We start from the raw sequence: 19,128 nt of genomic DNA, 5'->3' as shown, positions 1-19,128 counted from the left end.
ATTTATGGGGGGTGGAGCCCTTTTCACCTTCTTTGCAAATACTATGTCCGGGAAAATAGACAGTTTGTTAAAGAGCCTGTGGAATTTGTCACCTTGGTCCAGTTTGCTTGAAATTTGGGGCTTCTTAGTAGACAGCACTCTCTCTGCTGTAATTTTGATGTCATTTGGTTGAAAACAGCCATTTCAGTACCCACCCACCCCTGCAAAGTTTCCCATAGGGCATAATGAATGGCAGGATCTACTAAAATGAATGAAAGGGAATGCCTCCTGGGAACAATGGGAGATGCCTGAAGACCCAGTGAATATAGTGGGAGCCAAAAATGTCAATTGACTTGCACATTGAAAGACAGTACAGCACGCAAAAGCTGCAATAAAAATGCAAAGCAGATTCTAAGAAACCTGCCCTGGGCCTGAATGAAAGCCTCCAGAGTGGAATTCCTGGGACTGGAATCAGTGCTTGGGTGAAGGGTATAATGAAGAGCAGGACAGGGTATAAATATTTTAATAAATGGAAGAATAACTGAATAAACTTTTCTCAGTGGAGCAGTAGGATCAGGGTAGGATCCACCACCCCGTCATGTACAGTGAAGAGACCTCCATTGATTTTTATTTCACTTCAGGATTAGCATGGAAATGGAACGTTGCAGGGCACCCCCACCGCTCTGGAAAAGCAGCCCTTTCAATTTATACATGGAATTAAGCACCTAAGTAGTAGTGATTTTAGTACAGCATCAGGAAAAACCCACAAGGAACACAAATGCATGTAGTACGTCGCGGTTCTCAGTTTTGTACATTTCATCACTGTAATGTTAAAACAGCATGAGATTATATTTTACAAATCCCCATCCTCCTTGCCAACTTTCCTATTTATAGGATGGTGGAATTATAGTTGAAAAGCTGTCTATAAACATCTGATGTCTTTAATAATTCTGTTTGTAAATTATTCAGTGCCTGTATCCACCAATTATGTAAGGGCTGTGTATTTACGGCTAGCTCATTAAAACTGTATTTCAGCCGACCCTTAGAATTCACAATGGGATTTCATAATAAACTCAATAAAAGTTTGATTAGGATTCAGAAACATAAGCTTGTCAAAGTAAATATTCATTGTTATTTTTTTGTATGTAAGGCGCAGTTCTTATAAGAGTGCCAAAGCTGCCATTCTCCTGGGGCTCCATCCCTTGCTGTGCCACAAACGTTGGAAGCTTGGAAACCCCATGGGAGAGGCAAGTGAGCAAGGTTACTCCCTAGCTAAGTTTTGCCCACCTCCTAATTTCCCTCAGTTCATATTGTGGCAGCTGAGAGACAGTGATTCAGAGCACAACATTCAGGGGACCTGGATTCTCATGGGGGCTTGGAGAGCCAAGCAATACACCCTTTGTGAGTAAATACGGCCGCTACCTCTTGTGAATAAAGTAAAAGCTTCTATGGAGCACCATTTCAGCATTCTTGGGGATCAATGCAGCTAACATATAATCTTTGTCTCTTCAGAGCTATGTGATAAAGCAGGTTATTCTAGGGTGGGAGATGGCTAGACATCCCAGCACCAATGTTCCCTCTAAGCTGTGGAGTCCTGCGAGCAAAAATTCTCCTTTGTGAGCTATGGGCACTAAAGTTGTGAGCGAGCGATTCGGCTACTGTGTAAATTAGTTTGCTCTGGAGCAATGTTCCCTTTAAGCTGTGGAGTCCTGTGAGCAAAAATTCTACTTTGTGAGCTACTGGCATTAAAGTTGTGAGCGAGCGATTTGGCTGCCACATAAATTAGTTTGCTCTGGAGCCTTCCTTCCTGAGCTAAGCCAAAAATGTGTGAGCCAGAGGCTAAAAAACTGTGAGCTAGCTCACACTAACTCAGCTTAGAGGGAACACTGCCCAGCACCCAAGACGTTGGTCCTGAAGGAAAGAAGTGAAAGTTGAAGCGTGAGAAAGAAATAACAGTCACTTTAATGGTTTAGAAATGCTGATACGCAACTCAAGGAAAAGACAGCAAAACAACACCTTCTTTTGTGTTATTACATGGCAGCCTCAAAGCCATTTCTGAGTTATTCTGCAACCTGTTGATAATTTTCAGCTTTCCGCACAGCATGGGTAAAGCATTTACTCACAGCTCCTTACAGCAAATAATTTATTTAAGAGTTAAACAGTTGTCTGGGAAAACAAATCTAAGGAAAAATCGTTTAACTTGCCTCTGGAAGGCTAACTAACAGCACAACCTCAGGGAGGGGAGAAATGGGCTTCAGGAGCTGACTGGCCCATAGGCCAGCATATTTTAGAGATACACCAGGGTAAGGGCCAGTTATGCCAGAGTAGGACCCCAGCTCAGTGGTGGCTGTGCCCGCTGTAATTCTGGCACATGGCTCTGCACCAGTGTTGTTGTGGATAGATCACAGGGCATGGCTGAAGTCAGCTCCCTGAGCCCTCTCAGCCTGGGAACACCCACTTCCAAAGGTGGAAAGTTACACCAACAAAAAAAATGCAGCAAAGCCCATAGGTGGCCACTTAATGGAAAAAACAAGCGCCCCCACTGCTGTGGCCACACCCATGAGGCCCAAAGCAGCTCAGAATGTCAACCCCCCGCACCAAGAATGTCGACTCCCATGCACCAAGCGGGCCACATGCTGGATCTGATTTTTGGGATGGGGATACATGTGGATCTGATGACTACAGATGTAGTCCCATGGTCTGACCACTTCACCCTGAAAGTCCAGCTGAGCATACCATGCCCACCCTGTTTAAGTGGTGAGCGTATTTATGCTCACCCATGAAGTCAAATGGAGACTAGTTGGCTTCAGGAAGCTCGGTGGGATCCAATGCCCCCTGGCACTTCATTAGATGAGCTGGTGGAGGACTGGGATAACTGGCTCTCTGAAGCTATCGACGAGATCGCCCCCCGGTGCCCTCTATGCCCCTCCACCAAAGCAGCACTGTGGTCTAACACGGAGCTGCGGAGGATGAAGTGGGAGCAAAGACGGCTAGAGCGGCGGTGGTGGTGTGTTCGTGACAAAGTGTCACAAACATCTTATAGGATGCTTATGAAGGCCTATGAGATGGCAGGGAAGGCAGCAAAGAAGGATTTCTATGTGGCCTCCATTGCGTCTGCGAGTTTGCACCCAGGCCAATTGTTTACAGTTATTCGGTCTATTACGACTCTGCCACAGGGCAGACCAAATAGTAGGGAATTGGCTATTGGCTGAGAGGCATTTGCAGATAAGATTGTGACACTCCGCCAGGACCTCCCAGCCACAATTAAGACAGTAAAGGAACTGGAAGCCCCTTGTCTGTCTTCCAGTCCAGTACTGGATCACTTTGATCGACTCTCCCAGGAGGAAGTTGACAGGATCCTGGCAGTGGTGAGGCCTACTACCTGCCTCCTTGACCCATTCCCTTCCTGGCTGGTGAAATCTTGTGGGGAGAGCATTCGGGCTCCTCTGGAAGAAATTATCAACTTGTCCCTTTTTACTGGGACTTTCCCAGAGGCTTTGAAGGAAATGGTGGTTCATCTGCTCTTGAAAAAGTCATCACTGGACTCGATGGTCCTGACCAACTATAGCCCAGCATTGAATTTACCGTTCTTGATCAAGGTGGTTGAGAGAGCAGTGGCCGAACAACTCCAGGCCTTCCTGGATGACACTTCCATCCTTGACTCCTTCCAGTCCGGCTTCCGCCCCGACCATGGGACAGAGACGGCTCAGGTCACCCTTACAGATGACCTCTGTAGACATCTGGACTGAGGCGGGTCAGCGCTGCTGTTATTAGACTTAATGGCAGCGTTTGACACCGTCAAGTACAATCTTATGACCCACCACCTTGCCAATGTAGGAGTTCAGGGGACTGCCTTGAAATGGTTTTCCTCCTTTCGCCATGGTTGGGGACAGAGGGTGGTGCTTGGCGAGAGGGTCTCCCCACGGTACCCACTAGAATGTGGAGTGCCGCAGGGGGTGATCCTCTCACCAATGTTATTTAACATCTGTATGCGTGCCCTCGCCCAGTTAGTCCAGAGTTATGGGCTAGGCTGTCATCAGTACACTGACGACACCCAGTTCTATCTGTTAATGGACGGCCATCTGTCTTCTGTTCCCAGAAAGCTAGGTGAGGCAAAGTCAATTGAAGTTCAATCATTGAAGATGGAGGTCCTGTACCTGGGTTGAGGGGGTACGGATGTGGGCACCACACTCCCCTCACTGGAAGGGGCACCTTTGGTGCCAGCCCAGACAGTGAGGAGTCTGGGAGTGACACTGGATGCCTTTCTGCCCATGGAGGCCCAGGTTGCTGCAGTTGCCAGATCTGCATTTTTTCCATCTTAGTCAGATCAGTCTACTGAAACCCCATCTCTCTCCCCAAGACCTAGCTACGCTGATCCATGCAATGGTCACTTCCAGGCTTGATTACTGCAGCTCGCTCTATGCAGGCTTTACCCCTGAGGCTGATCTGGAAATTATAACTGATGCAAAATGCGGCAGCGTGCCTGCTGACGTCGATGCACGTTCGGGTTCACAATTGGCATGTGCTTTGCCAGCTGCACTGGTTACCAGTTGAGTACTGGAACCCCTTCAAGGTGTTGGTAATGACCCTCAAAGCCTTATACGGCCTGGGACCATCATAACTAAGGGACTGCCTCTTCCCGTATATGCTTTGAAGAGCTTTATGCTCTAATAATCAACATCCCCTGGCCTTTCCTGCCCCAAAGTATGTCTGTCTAGCCTTGACCAGGGCCAGGGCCAGGGCCTTTTCTGCCTTGGCCCCCACCTGGTGGGAGCAGGGCTCTGTGGGAGCTTATTCAGTTCCGCAAGGCTTGCAAGAAGGAACTGTTCTGCCAGGCTTTGGGTTGAGGAAGTGGGTATCCACACATGGCCTCCCCGAGGTTGCTGTCTCCTATCTACCAGTCATCCATCCATCGGTAACTGGCCGTTTCCATCTGTATTAGTGGGTTGGAACTTTCACCAGTACGCTGTAACCACTGGTTTTAAATTTTTATATTGTGTTTTTAAAACTTTATTGTAACTGTTGAAATATGATGTGACCCACTCGCAGGATGGGTGGGATACAAATATGAAAAATAAATAAAACCCAGTGTGCAATCAATCACCTCCTTCCTCTGTTGCTGCCAATCCCCCTCCCCAGCACCCAATCACGACCCACCCAGCCTCACAGAAACACCAGACAGACTGCCCCACAACTCACAAGGTAGGGAGTGCTGCACAGGATGCTGTCTGAGAGTTCCTTGTAGTGCAGAATTAGAACAAGCGCTGAGGCACCTTGGTGGCCAAAAAACCCCCCACAGAGAGGGCACTTAGCACCACTGGGCAATCACTTTGTGCCAACACCCAACAGGGAGAGCAAAGTCCACACTCCATGGCTGATGTCCCCCAGTTCTGAATTCTAATAGGTACTCCCATCTCCAGCGGCAGGACACAAATGGGCACCTGTATATTAGCAGGTTATTCCAACCTCCTTCCCACTTTTCCCACCCTGGAAAAGCTACCTCCCATACCTGAGCCTGCCCGCATGATAGTCCAGCGGGGGCAGCAGAAGGAGGTTTGGTGTGCAGGGTCTGGCTGGGAGAGGTGCCGAGGGAGGGTGCCCAAGCTCTCAGCTGTGCACTGGACTGACAGCTCACTTGTTTGCCAATCTCCTCCATGGACAGGGTGCTATGGGGGGATGGAGCCCCACCAAGCTGAGAGAAGTGGGTAACCACATAATCCTTGTACTCATCTAAAGCTTTTCCAGAGTAAGTTAATCACCTCATGGTGTTGAGGTTCGGGGATGGAACGATTCCCTGATCTCAAATTTGGAGAGAGTTCAAAATATTCTTCTAAAAAGGTTGTTAGCACTTCCTCCAAATACTCCAGCTGTGCTGTTGAAGGCTGAAGTGGGTCTTCCCTCCCTTTGGGTTTGTGCTCATAATTTTTTTTTTTTCAACTACTGGCACAGATTGAAATGAGCTCCAGCAGATAATCTTGCCAGCTTTTGTTTTTCTGAAAGCTTGAAAGACCCTAACTGGCAATCTAAGTATAATGCGGTTCTTCAAATGTACAATCTGCCAGACGTTGGCTGTGGATCCTTTCAGGCTGACTTTAATGGCAAGGTGCAAATATACACACATGATGCTGGTCTAGATAGAGAAGTTATACTAAGAAATAAATCATCTCCTTGGTACAAATTGATTAAAGTGGGCCATCGCAAGGCACATTATCTGACTAAAATTTCTTTCTTTAACTTGCGTCCAGCCTTTACATCCCACCGCTTCCAAACTATGCAAACAGCAGCGCTTGAAGGCCGATATACCAAAACACCAGCAACTGAGCACCTTTGTATATGTGGTGGCTCAGTACCTGAAGAACTGTGTCATTACCTGTTGGATTGTTCACTCTATTCATCCCAAAGAAAGAAGTTCCTTGGCACAATCTTAGATAAATTGGGCCCCTGCTCCACATCAGGAAAAACTATAACTTTACTTGCAGAAGTGGAGCCATAGTATTCGTACAATGTTGCACTCTTTGTGCCGGTTGACCTTCCATGAATTTCACTTCGCAAACGATGAACTGGCCGAAATTCACGATGAACTTTAGTTTGTGAGCTGATTAAGAACATAAGAACATAAGAGAAGCCAATGTTGGATCAGGCCAATGGCCCATCCAGTCCAACACTCTGTCACACACTGGCCAAAAATACCAGGTGCCATCACGAGGTCCACCAGAGGGAACAGGACACTATAAGTCCTCCCACTGTTGCCCTTCCCCAAGCACCAAGAATACAGAGCATCACCTGCCACAGACTGAGAGTTCCTATCTATACGTTATGGTTAATAGCCACTGATGGACCTCTGCTCCATATGTTTATTCAATTCCCTCTTGAAGCCATCCATGCTTGTAGCCACCACCACCTCCTGTGGCAGTGAATTCCATGTGTTAATCACTCTTAGGGCGAAGAAGGATTTCCTTTTATCCATTCTAACCCGAATGCTCAGCAATTTCATTGAGTGACCACGAGTTCTTGTAATGTGAGAAAGGGAGAAAAGTACTTCTTTCTCTACCTGCTCTATCCCATGCATAATCTTGTAAACCACTATCATGTCATCCCTCAGTCTTCATTTCTCCAAGCTAAAGAGCCCGAAGCGCTTTAACCTTTCTTCACAGGGAAAGTGTTCCAACCCTTTTATCATTCTAGTTGCCCTTTTCTGCACTTTTCCCAATGCTATAATTTCCTTTTTGAGGTATGGTGACCAGAACTATACACGGTATTCCAAATGAGGTTGCACCATCAATTTATACAGGGGCATTATGACACTGGCTGATTTGTTTTCAATTCCCTTCCTAATAATCCCGAGCATAGCGTTGGACTTTTTTATTGCAGTCGCACACTGTCTCAACATTTTCATTGAGTTATCTACTACAACTCCCAAGATCTCTCTCTTTGTCAGGCTCTGCCAGTTTGGAACCCATCAACGTGTATTTATAGTTAGGATTTTTGGCCTTAATGTGCATCACTTTGCACTTGGCCACATTGAACCCCATTTGCCATGTTGACGCCCACTTGCCCATCCTCGACAGATCCCTTTGGAGTGCCTCACAATCCTCCTTGGTTTTCATCACCCTGAACAATTTTGTGTCATCTGCAAATTTAGCCACCTCACTGCTTACTCCCAACTCCAAATCATTAATGAACAAGTTAAAAAGCAGTGGACCAAGTACTGATCCCTGCTGTACCCCACTGCTTACCACCCTCCATTGTGAAAATTGCCCATTTATACTCAGTCTCTGTTTCCTATTAATTAGCCAGTTTTTGATCCACAAGAGGACTTGTCCTTTTATACCATGACTATTGAGCTTATTTAGGAGCCCGTCCCCAGTGGTAGAAGAGTGGATGACTTTTTCCCTGACATTTGCAGCCACTGTTCTGGACAAATTCCATTCTCTGAACACCACGAGGTGAATTGTGGCGGCAGGGTCAGTCGTCCTGCAGACACTAGGCATCATGGAGTCCTTGGAGCTAGAAGATAAGGGCAAGCCCATGCAGCGGGCAGACTCAACATCTTTGGATGGCAGCAAAGTTGAGGAGGTGGAGACTGGAGAGGGTGGGGGAGCCAGAGGTGAGCTACATCCTCCAGAGCTGGGTGGCATGTGTCACGGCAGGACCAGGGGGCGTGACACAAGCAAGCAAAAGTCCAGGAACAGTCCGAGGTCAAGCCGGGCAAACCAGGCAGCAAGGTTCAAGAAGGGTTAAATCACAGTCCAAAAGCAGGGTCAGACATACCAAAGTTTCAAGTCCATAAATCACAACAATACCAGAGGAGTCAGAGATGAACGCAGGGTCAACAAAGCCAAAGGTCAAAAGCCGAGGATCAAGCCGAGAAGAATTCCACAAGGTCTGGAGCAGAGATGCAAGGATTCAGGTCCTGAACAAACGACGTTTGCCAGCACAAATGACTGCTGGCAACAGACTTGCATATATACAGTGCTAGCTAATCAACTCATTAGCTAGCCAGGAGTGAGGACAGGATCCTGTCAGTAATCAGGGCTAAGAGATCTTCTGGCACGCATGCGTGCATTCTGCCTTCGCTCTCTCAGCTGTTGTCTTCTTACATTCCTGAGCCTGGTTACAGGTGGAGGCGAGTCTGATGATGAATTACTGGGCTGCAGCAGAGACTGATCCCTTGCAGGTGTTCCCTGGGAGGCTCTATCCTCCTCACCACTTAGATAGCTTTCAGCTACAGGATCCAGTCTTTGCCTTTCTGCTGCAGTACTGTCCTCAGGAGCCTGTTCAGGGTCCTCAGGAGCCTGTTCAGGGGCATCAGCAAAGGCAGGCATGACATCAGCAGGGGCAGGCATGACAGCATGGCTGCTGGTGCCCCAGGTGATGCGGAGGATTCCAGCCCCTTGCCAGGGCCCTGGGCACAGGGCCCATGCCCTGCTCAACCCATCCCCCCATCCTGTCATCCATGTGGGCGGCAATCAAGCAGGAGCAGCTGGGGAGCTGCTGAGAGTGGCAGGAAGCCTCCTCCAGCAGTCAGCAGTAGATGAAAGGACTGGCAGTGTCTGTGATAGTGGCTGTCAGGCACCTGGAGAGCCTGTTTACTGTTGCGAGGGACATGGGGGAGGGATAGGTGCGCATCGAGAGGCTTCACATTGAGAGGAACTTCGGGCCCCTGAACAACACCCCACCTCAGCAGCCCCCCTTCTGATCTACCACCAGCAGGGGTGGCATGGGTGGGTGCAGGGGGTAGCATGGGTGACCTGCTGGGTCTGACTGAAAGGCACCCACAACTTGTTGAAATGCCCACTACATCTCCTACTTTCTGGATTTGGGCACTTGCTGCCCCACGTGAGCAGGGGACCAGCTTGGAGTGTCCATGGGGGGCACTGCTGGACCCTATGCCACCACTGGCAGATGGCCAGAGACTTGCAATTAGACTTGGTCCCTTTTACACCAGTGTGGTGTAGTGGTTAAGAGCAGCAGACTCTAATCTGGAGAACCAGGTTTGATTCCCCACTCCTCCACATGAAGCCAGCTGGGTGACCTTGGACCAGTTGCAGTTCTCTCAGAACTCTCTCAGCCCCACCTACCTCACAGGGTGTCTATTGTGGGGAGAGGAAAGGAAGGTGGTCATAAGCTGCTTTGAGGCTCCTTCGGGTAGTGAAAAGTGGGGTATAAAAACCAACTCTTCTTCTTCGTGGGGGTGGGGTGCCCCCCACAGACAGTGAGCAGGCATGGCTCAGCCCCCATACCTGGGAACCTAATTGGTTCTGGCTGCCTTGTCTGTCACGGCCCTGCTGCCTCCCCACAACACCTACAAGGAGCGCAGCGGTGTAGTTGCTGTGGACGCTAACACAGTTGCAACCACTGAAAGCCACCCTCCCTTTTTTTAATTGCTGATCACTGTGCAACCAAACCCTACAGGGAGTGGACTAATGGCACCATAGCCACACTGCTGCCAGTCACCATAGTGCGCCTCAAATTGCTCTGTCCGTGACATACTTGAACAGCGACAGGTTTGGTATGGGCAGGGAATTCTACACAACAGGTGTCACTGCCGGGAAAGGCCGACATTTTGCTGCTACAGATGATAACTGACAGGACGCTAAGGCTCTCATGGTGTCAGGATGTATAGCAGCTATGCCCAAACAAGGAGGAGAGGTCCTTCCCAAGATATGCTGGGCCCAGGCAAATTGGGACCTCAAAAGGTAAGCCGGGCACTTTAAACTGGGCTTGGCAGGTCGCACTAGACTAGAGAAATGTAGTCTTGCCACTCATCAGCATCCTTTACTCCCAGCAGTTTGTAAAAACTTTTGAAAGGCATCCCTACATGGAGTGCTTTGAAACACTGAAACCTGGACTTTATTGAAGCATGAACAACAGTCACTTGTTTGCCAAGGATGGTCGCCAATGTTGGGTGTAACTGATAGCACTTGCTTTGGGGCACCACTGCCCCCTGGGCCCATGGCAAAGCCAAGACTGAAGGCATGCCTTACCTTAGAGGGAAGTTCCATTATCATTCTCAGGAATCGGGATTGCCAATTAACATCACTTCCACTTTATCTGGATTTAGTTTCAGTTTGCTAACTCTATTTTGGCTAACCACACGCTTCATTTTATTGAAGAAATTACAGGGACTCGAAATTACAGGGACTCGTGCTTTTCAATCCCCACTTTGAGGGCTGCTTCACATGGCCAGCTCATTGCTCTAGACTAGAGGCTTTCTTTTTCAGTCAACCCATGCTGATTTTCAGCAAAACTGCCACAGGTTCAGATGAACATATTACCTCCAAATTACTCATGTGCAGAATTCTGTATGGACTAGGGTTTGGCACTCAATAACAACCATGTGGCAGCTGTAACCGAGTGCAAGACCTGATTCATGCAGTGTTCTGTATGTGGCTGTTGGCAATCGCGTAACCTTCTCCACTCATGATAGTCAGGTTAGAAGTCAGCACAAACTAGTTTAAAAACCTGGCTGAATTAGCACGAAGCAGTAACAGCTGTCACCTTTTTCATCTAAAAAATCCTGATATTTAAATTTTTTATACCTTTTATATAAGGATGGTTTCACAAACGCTTCTATTGGTGAAATCCATCTAGGGAATTTCACATATGTTTTAACTTTAATTTCATCCCAAACCTTGTATAATGCCCCTCTTATCGTATGATGTTTAAAATTACTGTGTACTGAGGCCTTATTGTACCACAGATACGAGTGCCAGCCCATCCACAAATCGTGGCCCTCAAGTTTTAAAATCCTATCATCGTCCAATGTTAATCTATTTCAGAAGACTGGATATTTTAAAAGCAGGATAACAACATGTATGTACTGTTTTACTAACATAAATTATTATTTTTTTGTGATATAGGTTTTCTACAACCACAACAACAGAGGATAAAGAAAAGAAGAAGAAGAAGAAGAAGAAGAAGAAGAAGAAGAAGAAGAAGAAGAAGAAGAAGAAGAGGAGGAGGAGGAGGAGGAGGAGGAGGAGGATGGCTTACAAACTCCTTTCCCTTCCCCTCCCCACAACAGACACCCTGTGAGGTAGGTGGGGCTGAGAGAGCTCTTGACAGAAACTGCTCTTTTTTTTCAAGAACAGCTCTTATCAGAACTATGGCTTGCCCAAGGTCATCCAGCCAGGTGCAAGTGGAGGAGTGGGGAATCAAACCCGGTTCTCCCAGATTAGAGTCTGAGCACTTAACCACTACACCAAACCAGTGGCATTATCATTCAGAGGATATACAGAAGATTTCAGCACTGCAAACATCCTCTTGTACCAATATAAGAAACTGTCCTTTGATGTGTTAATTGCTGCTGCACTCCCATCTATAGAAATGAATCTAAATTTTGGAATCACATTAACGCTCCCAGGTACTTGAGTGAGAAGGGATTGCTCCTCTAAAGTTCACTCTACAATGGATTTCATTCCTCCTGATTTAACTAGAAGAATTTCTAAATTAATTCCAAAATTGAGCATGTGCAGTCTACCCCAACTTTCAGTTCATTTTCTTCTCTCCCCACTTTACCCATGCACATTAATAAAACACTTTAAAAAAGGAACTCTGATATATTCATCAGGACTTTTGTGTGTGATGTTTTACTGGGGCGCACATGCATTCCCAGGAATTGACAAAACATCACACATTTTTTAAAATCAGCTGTACATCAAGATTGCTTTTTAAAGGTAACACGGGGCGGTGCGACTAAATGGAAAAAGCATGAAAGCTGTGGCAAACTATGTATGCTTAGTGCTCTATTAAAATTTTTAGAAATAAAATATGAAGCAGTGAAGAATTCCTAACAGTTTTTCCCCAGAACCATCCCTGTGAGTGAATTAGATAGGGCAATTCTCCCCCCGCCCCAGTTAAAGTTTAAGGACATATACCTTGAACTGAAGGACATATCCAGGTTTCAGTGTTAAATCCCGAGTCACTGCAAAGCGATCACCATCTGATTTCCCAAATATCATGGCTGATGGGGTGGCAGAGCAGAAAGTTTCATTTTTGGGCAGCCCTTCGTTAGCTAACGTTAGCCACACACTGAGCTGGTTCACAGGGTAATCAAATGCTGGCTTCTCATAAAAGTTCTATTGGAAAGAAAAACAACCACCACTCTTCATTAGGACTAACACAAGAGGATTTTTACAGCCTTATCCACAAGTTAGTTTAGCTGAGTATCAGGGTACAAACAGATCTATTCTATGAAAACTAGGCATGTTTATGTACGATTAAATTCTACGGTATCAACTTTGTTTTTTTACACATGCACACATCAGCTGATATCTTGACACTGAATGACTGGCAGCTGAAAGTGTGAGATGACTGCTGAAATGCATTTTATTTAAGTTGATCTGAATGTTCTATGTCGCTATATTTGTGACAGTCATTAAGTGATGGACATGGACATGTGAACCAGACTGATGTTTAAGGACTTCTTTGGGAGATCAAAGCTTGCATGGTAAGAACTCTTATACCATAGTTGTATAGCAAATATTCTTTTATAAATACGTTAACATGCCTCACAGATGTGTGTGTGTTATTCAATATTGTTTATTTTTTTAAAATACAGTTTTCACAAATTGCTTTCTTTAATGCTTTTCTAAAGACAGCAGAAAACATTACTCAAATTCATCATGTCACAACTAACATCCCATAAAGGTTTGTTTCAGTTGTGCAATGATGTAGCACTGGCAAAAACAACAGATGTGGAAGCTGGAGGAATAACAGTGTTTTCCAATAATAAATATTGCTACTTGAATATTAGTAAAATGTGACATCCCCTTAGCAGAATGACAACTGCTGGCTGCTCATGCAACAATTCAAATGTCCAGGAAAGCATTGTTCAGCCCCTCATCTTTTTTAGCTCCACAGAGAAAGGACTTATGTGCATTATTCTCTGAGATCATGCAAGATGTTGCACATCCAACCACCTCTATTTTTTCTCTGCCAACATTTAAAAGCCTTTGCATGCCCAGCCACCAAGAATCTCTTCCCTCTGATGGCAATTAAATCAAACAGAAGCATCAAGGATATTTATCTGTATGAGTGGAATAGAAAATATCTACAGTGGAAAACAAACATGGAAGACTACTGCAGCAGCCCTGGTTGCAGCTTCATATCAGCTATTAACTCATTGGTTGCCCTCATTTTTACCTGAGGTAAAGTAGGATTAACAACAGGGATAATTTGTTTCATCTTTTCTGCTAGAATGATGATGTCATCAATAGCCCATTGGTCATATCCTTCCCCTGAAAACACTGGCTGCCACCACCGGATTCTGGTACATGGCGTCTTTGCAGCACTAGGGAGCTCCAAGTATACAAATCTAAGGTAAAAACAGAGATATGACAGACTATGGAGCAAAGAAAGAACACCACAAATTCTGTGCACCCTAGAATTATTGTGCAATATCTGTTAATGACAAGTTTCACTAACTGAGACAACAGTTTTTCACTGGAAAAAATATTTAGTGTTGCTTGAAGTGGCAGCGTTCTGGAGAAGATTAATTTTTCAACAGACAGTTGTGTTCTTATTGACTTGTATAAATATTTTAAATGTTGCTTTAATGTTTTAAATATTTTAATGTTTGGATATTCACCGCCTTGGGGACCCTATTTGGGTGGAATGGCATCACTGAATAAAAAAAATTAAATGCTATTTAACACAAATAAGATTGCATAACAAATTAACAGAAATACAGTAAATTAACAGAAATATTAGAGATAATAAGGAGCTGCGGTGGCTCAAGTGGTTAAGATGCTGAACTGCAGGCTGTGGAAGGTCAGTAGTTCAGCAGTTCGAGACCCGAGTTGTCGCATGACGGAGTGAGCTCCCGTCTCTAGTTTCAGCTCCTGCCAACCTAGCAGTTCGAAAGCAAGAAATTACAAGTAGATAAATAGGTACCACTTCAGTGGGAAGGTAACAGCGTTCCGTGCGCCTTGGTGTTTACTCATGCCGGCCACATGACCACGGAAACGTCTTCGGACAGCGCTGGCTCTTTGGCTTTGAAATGGAGATGAGCACTGCAACCCTAGAGTCGGACTCGACTGGCTTTCGAGCAAGGGAACCTTTACCTTTACCTATACCTTTTTATTAGAGATAATATTCCACTGAAATCTTTGTACTCCATTTACCCATTACATCAGTTGAGCAGCTCTTGGAAAAATGGTTTGCCAAACTATATTCAATTGAGATATATCCTTCCCTCTTTTTAAGAATGTCAATTGGAGTACCAAAAAGGTTTCTTTACATTTCATGATCCATTCTTCCATTGGTGGAATATTTCCTGACTTCCAATATTTTGCAAAGTTAATTCTAGCTGCTGTTATCTTATTGCAAAATTCTTCCAGAAACATGGGTATTATAGCTTAACAAAATTACCTCATAGGAATTGGGAAAATTCATATCTAATCCATAATTCATAAAGTCTACAACCAATAGCCCTTCTGCAAGTCCACTACCTTCTTTTGCCTTTCTGCAAGTCCACCACACAAGCAAATAGTTTGCATTTGGTAGTCTGAAGTACCAACCTGCGTCATACTATTTTTAAAATAAATTTTGGCTATTTTGTGTGCTGTCAAGTGGTACTGATATAGCATCGTAATTAAACTTTCTCTAAATTTGATATAAATAGAAAAGGATAAACAATATGTAAAAAATATTGTTATGAACTGTCCTTGCAAAAGGACTGAGCTTGGGATGCATAACGATAGATTGCTAGGATCCTAGAATGGACCAGTAGGGAGACAGGGATCCTAGAGTAAACCAATTGAGAAACAATAGAGTATAAATAGCCTATCGCTGGGAGTGGGGTGTTTTTGGGTGTAACCCTTTTCAGGCTTCGGCCAGGGATTCCAGTCTTCTTTCTCTTGCTGAATCACTAATAAACTATGAGCTGATCACTTCTACGCATCTGAACCCAGTATATTTCACTGGTGACGAAGGTGGGATCCCAATGCACAAGCCTGACCCAGCCTCCAGCACCACGCCACACAACAATCTCCAGGACTCCACACCTCACATCGCTCCACGGGTCATCGCTGCTGCTCCGGGAGTCATTCCTGCGTTTGACCCCACTTACCCTGAGCTTTGGGAAGCGTGGGTAGAGCAGCTGAAGTATTTCGTTCAGTTCCGAGGCATAGACAGTGCTGACATGAAGAAGTCGTTCCTGCTCAGCACATGCGGCATCGCCATGCTACGCCTAGCCCAGGGCCTCATCGCTCCTGAAACCCTTGAAGCAGCCACGTACGATGAACTCATCAAGGCCCTCACTGACCAGTTCATGCCTCAACCAACCAAGATGGCGAACCGCATGGACTTCTTGGCGCGCCACCAAAAGTCCACTGAAGCGGACACCGACTTCATGGCTGATCTCCACAGGCTGGCCATAAACTGTGAATTCCCAAATCTTGAGGATGCCCTCTTAACACAGTTTGTCTGGGGCGTCCGTGAACAGAAACTCCGCCGCAAACTCATCGGTACCGACGAATTCAAACTGGACAAGGCACTACGCATAGCCACAGCTTTTGAAAAAACACAACGGGATTGCCAGGCCCACTCTGTGCATCAGGCCTCCACATCCCCGGTCTCTGACGAGTTCCTGGCTGTTTTCGATGGGACGCCTGGTCGCTACACCGGTCCACCGGTCTCCGTGGACCTCGATCCAGCTGTACGCCCAATCTGTATGAAGGCCAGGCGCATCCTGTTTGTGTTGCGGCCCAAGATAGACGGAGAGATGGACTGCCTGGTAGCACAGGGGGGTTTAGAGCCAGTGCCACATGCCCTCTGGGAGACCCCCATCGTCACCCCAGTGAAGCCCAACAGGGACGTCCGCATCTGTGCAGACTATAAATGCACCATAAACAAGTCCCTGCAGGATCATGCTTATCCCATTCCAGTAGTTAGCCATGTTCTGGCATCCTTGGCGGGTGCGAAGGTTTTCGGCAGATTGGACTTGGCCCAGGCGTACCTGCAGCTCCCCGTAGACGATGCCACCGCAGAGGCCCAGATGATCGTGACGCACAGGGGTGTGTTCCAGGTGCGGCTGCTGCAATTCGGGGTCAGCATGGCCTGGGGATCTTTCAAAATCTAATGGACTGTCTCTTTAAAGGTATCCCTGGGGTCCAGCCATTCTTCGACGATGTTTTGATTGCTGCCCCCACGGCTGAGATCTCCTCCGAGAGGCTGAGCACTGTCCTGCAACATTTCCACACTGCCAGGCTGAAGGTGACGCGGGGAAAGCTCTGATTTCCATTAGTCTGGTGGGGCTAGGGTGCCTGTCAAGCTGTCGTGGGGTAACTCTGGGGAACCCCTGTTGGATGTCTGCCTTTCTGCCCTATGGCTGGCATCACTAACCAATTTAAGTGGAAAACTCTGATTTCCACTGGTCTGTTGGGGCTGAGGTGCCCGCCAAGCTTTTGTGGGGTAACTCTGGGGAGCCCCTGTTGGAAGTCTTTTGTCATGTCTGCCTTTCTGTCATTTCATCACTAAGTGGAAAACGCTGATTTCAACTGGTCTGGTGGGACTGTCATGAGGTAACTCAGGGGTGGTGGTGGCTGCAAGCATAGCAGGTATGCTTGCCTTGCTTCCAGTGTCTGGTGGTGGTGGGGGTCTGCCCAGGTGAAGTTTCTCTGTGAGTTTGGTGTCACTGGCTTGTTCCTGAGCCGTTCCATAGACTCCTGTAACTGCAGCTGTCTTTTCCAGAGAGAGCACTGGGGAGACCTTTCTTTGGGGTCCATAATTGGGACCCCAGAGTTGTAATCCATCCTCAACTTGGAGAGTTTGTAGCAGAGTGTGCGGCAGGGTGAGGTTCCCTGTGCTTTTACTTTGTGCCACTGACCAATTTACTCTAGGTTTTTTTTACTACCCTGTATAAAACTCATTTACCATATACTGGTACTCTTTAATAGTTTTATCTCGAATAATAATTGGTAAGGTCAAGATTATGCATTTAATTTTTGATTTAAAATAAAATAAATAAATAGTTTGGGAATCAGATTGTTCAGTTTGCTGCTTGGAGATTTGGGTGGTTTGTTACTTTTACAAGAGTCTGTTTAAAAGAGAATCCCGTATCCTGGCCAGTGCATGTGTAGCAGTTGGTATGCTATTATATACAGCAAAAGACAATGAAAAAATAACTCCTTTTTTTTTTTGCTGTGGACTGAATTGGTACCTGGACTTGCTGAAGTCAGAGAAGTACATTTCTGCCAGTAGATGCCAGTTGATACCTCCATTGTTGCTGTACTGTAATAACACACCTTCTTCTCTGCTGTCTGGTTTGTTACAGGAAGAACTCTCCCCACCTATCTGAATGTAAAACTGGACAAAGTCCACCCACGTGGTATCCAAGTCCCAGCTCACCAACTGCCTTTTTCCAGCCTGCAGTATAGATGAAACAAGAAGAAAATATTACATTATACAGACACATGTATTAAATAAATTTCATTTTCTTTTTTTAGTCTTAGTGTGACACTGTTCAGAGCCAAATTGGCTATGACAGCACCAGCATTAAAGTAAAGAAACAAGAAGGAAAGCACACAGAAGAGATCCAGTGAGAGAGATAATGGCATTTGGGACAAAACAATTATTAATTTATTTCAAATGTATAAGCCATTGTATACAATGGAATGTGACTGCACAGGAAAAACAATTATTAGGCAGTTCAGCACAAATAGAAGAGCAACAGCTCATGAAATCTGTTTGTCAAGGTAGTCTTGGATAAGAATAAATCTTTGAAGCCCCAGATGCTCCATGGTCTCTTTTTTTAATGGAGCCACAAACTGGGGATTTCAGCTTGGTCACTCTGTGCTTCAGAAGGCAAAAGCCTCTATAATTAAACCAGTAAGATACTATTTATGGGAATAAGAACTGTGTGCGAAATGTGGTAAGCTGACTGATTGTTCTAGTGCAGTTCCAAAGCATGATCCATACTTCCACAAAGTATGCCCTTCTTCCTCATATTTGGCAGGCATTCATCGTGGCCTGCAAGATGCTTGACAACTCTTCTGTCTCCATATTTTGGCCTGGTCAAACAACAAAACCAAGAAGTTTATTCAGTTCCTAGTGGACCTCCATATACGGCTGTCGGATAGAGTTGCCAACCTTCATGTGGAGCCTGGAGATCTCCCAGAATTACAACTGATTTCCATACTATGGAGATAATTTCCCTTCGAGGAAAGGGCCGCTCTGGAACAAGGACTCTATGAAATCACATTCCTTCTGAGCTCCCTCACCAAATACCACCCTCCCCAAGCTCCGCCCCGTTCTGCAGGAATTTTCCAACCCAGAGCTGGCAACCCCACTGGTGAGCTGAATCTGGTTTGCTGGCTCACAAGTTGTTCCGGCCTAACATAATCTAATTTCTTTTAATGCTCAGCATTGCACAGGTGTGCATAAACTCCTGATACAGTACAACATCCCCAGTAGCACTCAGATTTCATTCTTCATATATACCAACAACCCATAATCACATCTAATTTTTTAGATCTCAAATATGGTTTAAAATAGTTGCATGACAGTAGTAGCAGTATTAGCAGGAATCAGAAGGGGAAGAGGCTTTTCCAAGAAGAAGAAGAAGAAGAAGAAGAAGAAGAAGAAGAAGAAGAAGAAGAAGAAGAAGAAGAAGAAGAAGAAGAAGAAGAAGAAGAAGAAGAAGAA

At 45.8% G+C, this 19,128-nt stretch overlaps 1 protein-coding gene across 1 annotated transcript in view; it reads right to left on the bottom strand.

Moving 5' to 3' along the window:
* Window positions 1-19,128, bottom strand: part of RELN (reelin) — a 585,476-nt gene that overhangs the window by 154,378 nt on the left and 411,970 nt on the right. The window contains exons 26-28 of the mRNA XM_015415052.1: window positions 17,645-17,850; window positions 13,627-13,798; window positions 12,360-12,560 (exon numbers count right to left, since the gene is read on the bottom strand). Of these exons, the coding sequence (XP_015270538.1) occupies window positions 12,360-12,560; window positions 13,627-13,798; window positions 17,645-17,850 (579 nt within the window). The remainder of the gene's footprint in view (window positions 1-12,359; window positions 12,561-13,626; window positions 13,799-17,644; window positions 17,851-19,128) is intronic.

This window comes from Gekko japonicus, unplaced genomic scaffold (assembly GCF_001447785.1).
Source record: "Gekko japonicus isolate JY-2015 unplaced genomic scaffold, Gekko_japonicus_V1.1 scaffold5, whole genome shotgun sequence".
NCBI lineage: Eukaryota > Metazoa > Chordata > Lepidosauria > Squamata > Gekkonidae > Gekko > Gekko japonicus.
The sequence above is the reverse complement of the archived record's forward strand: the minus strand, read 5'-3'. Positions and strand labels throughout refer to the sequence as shown.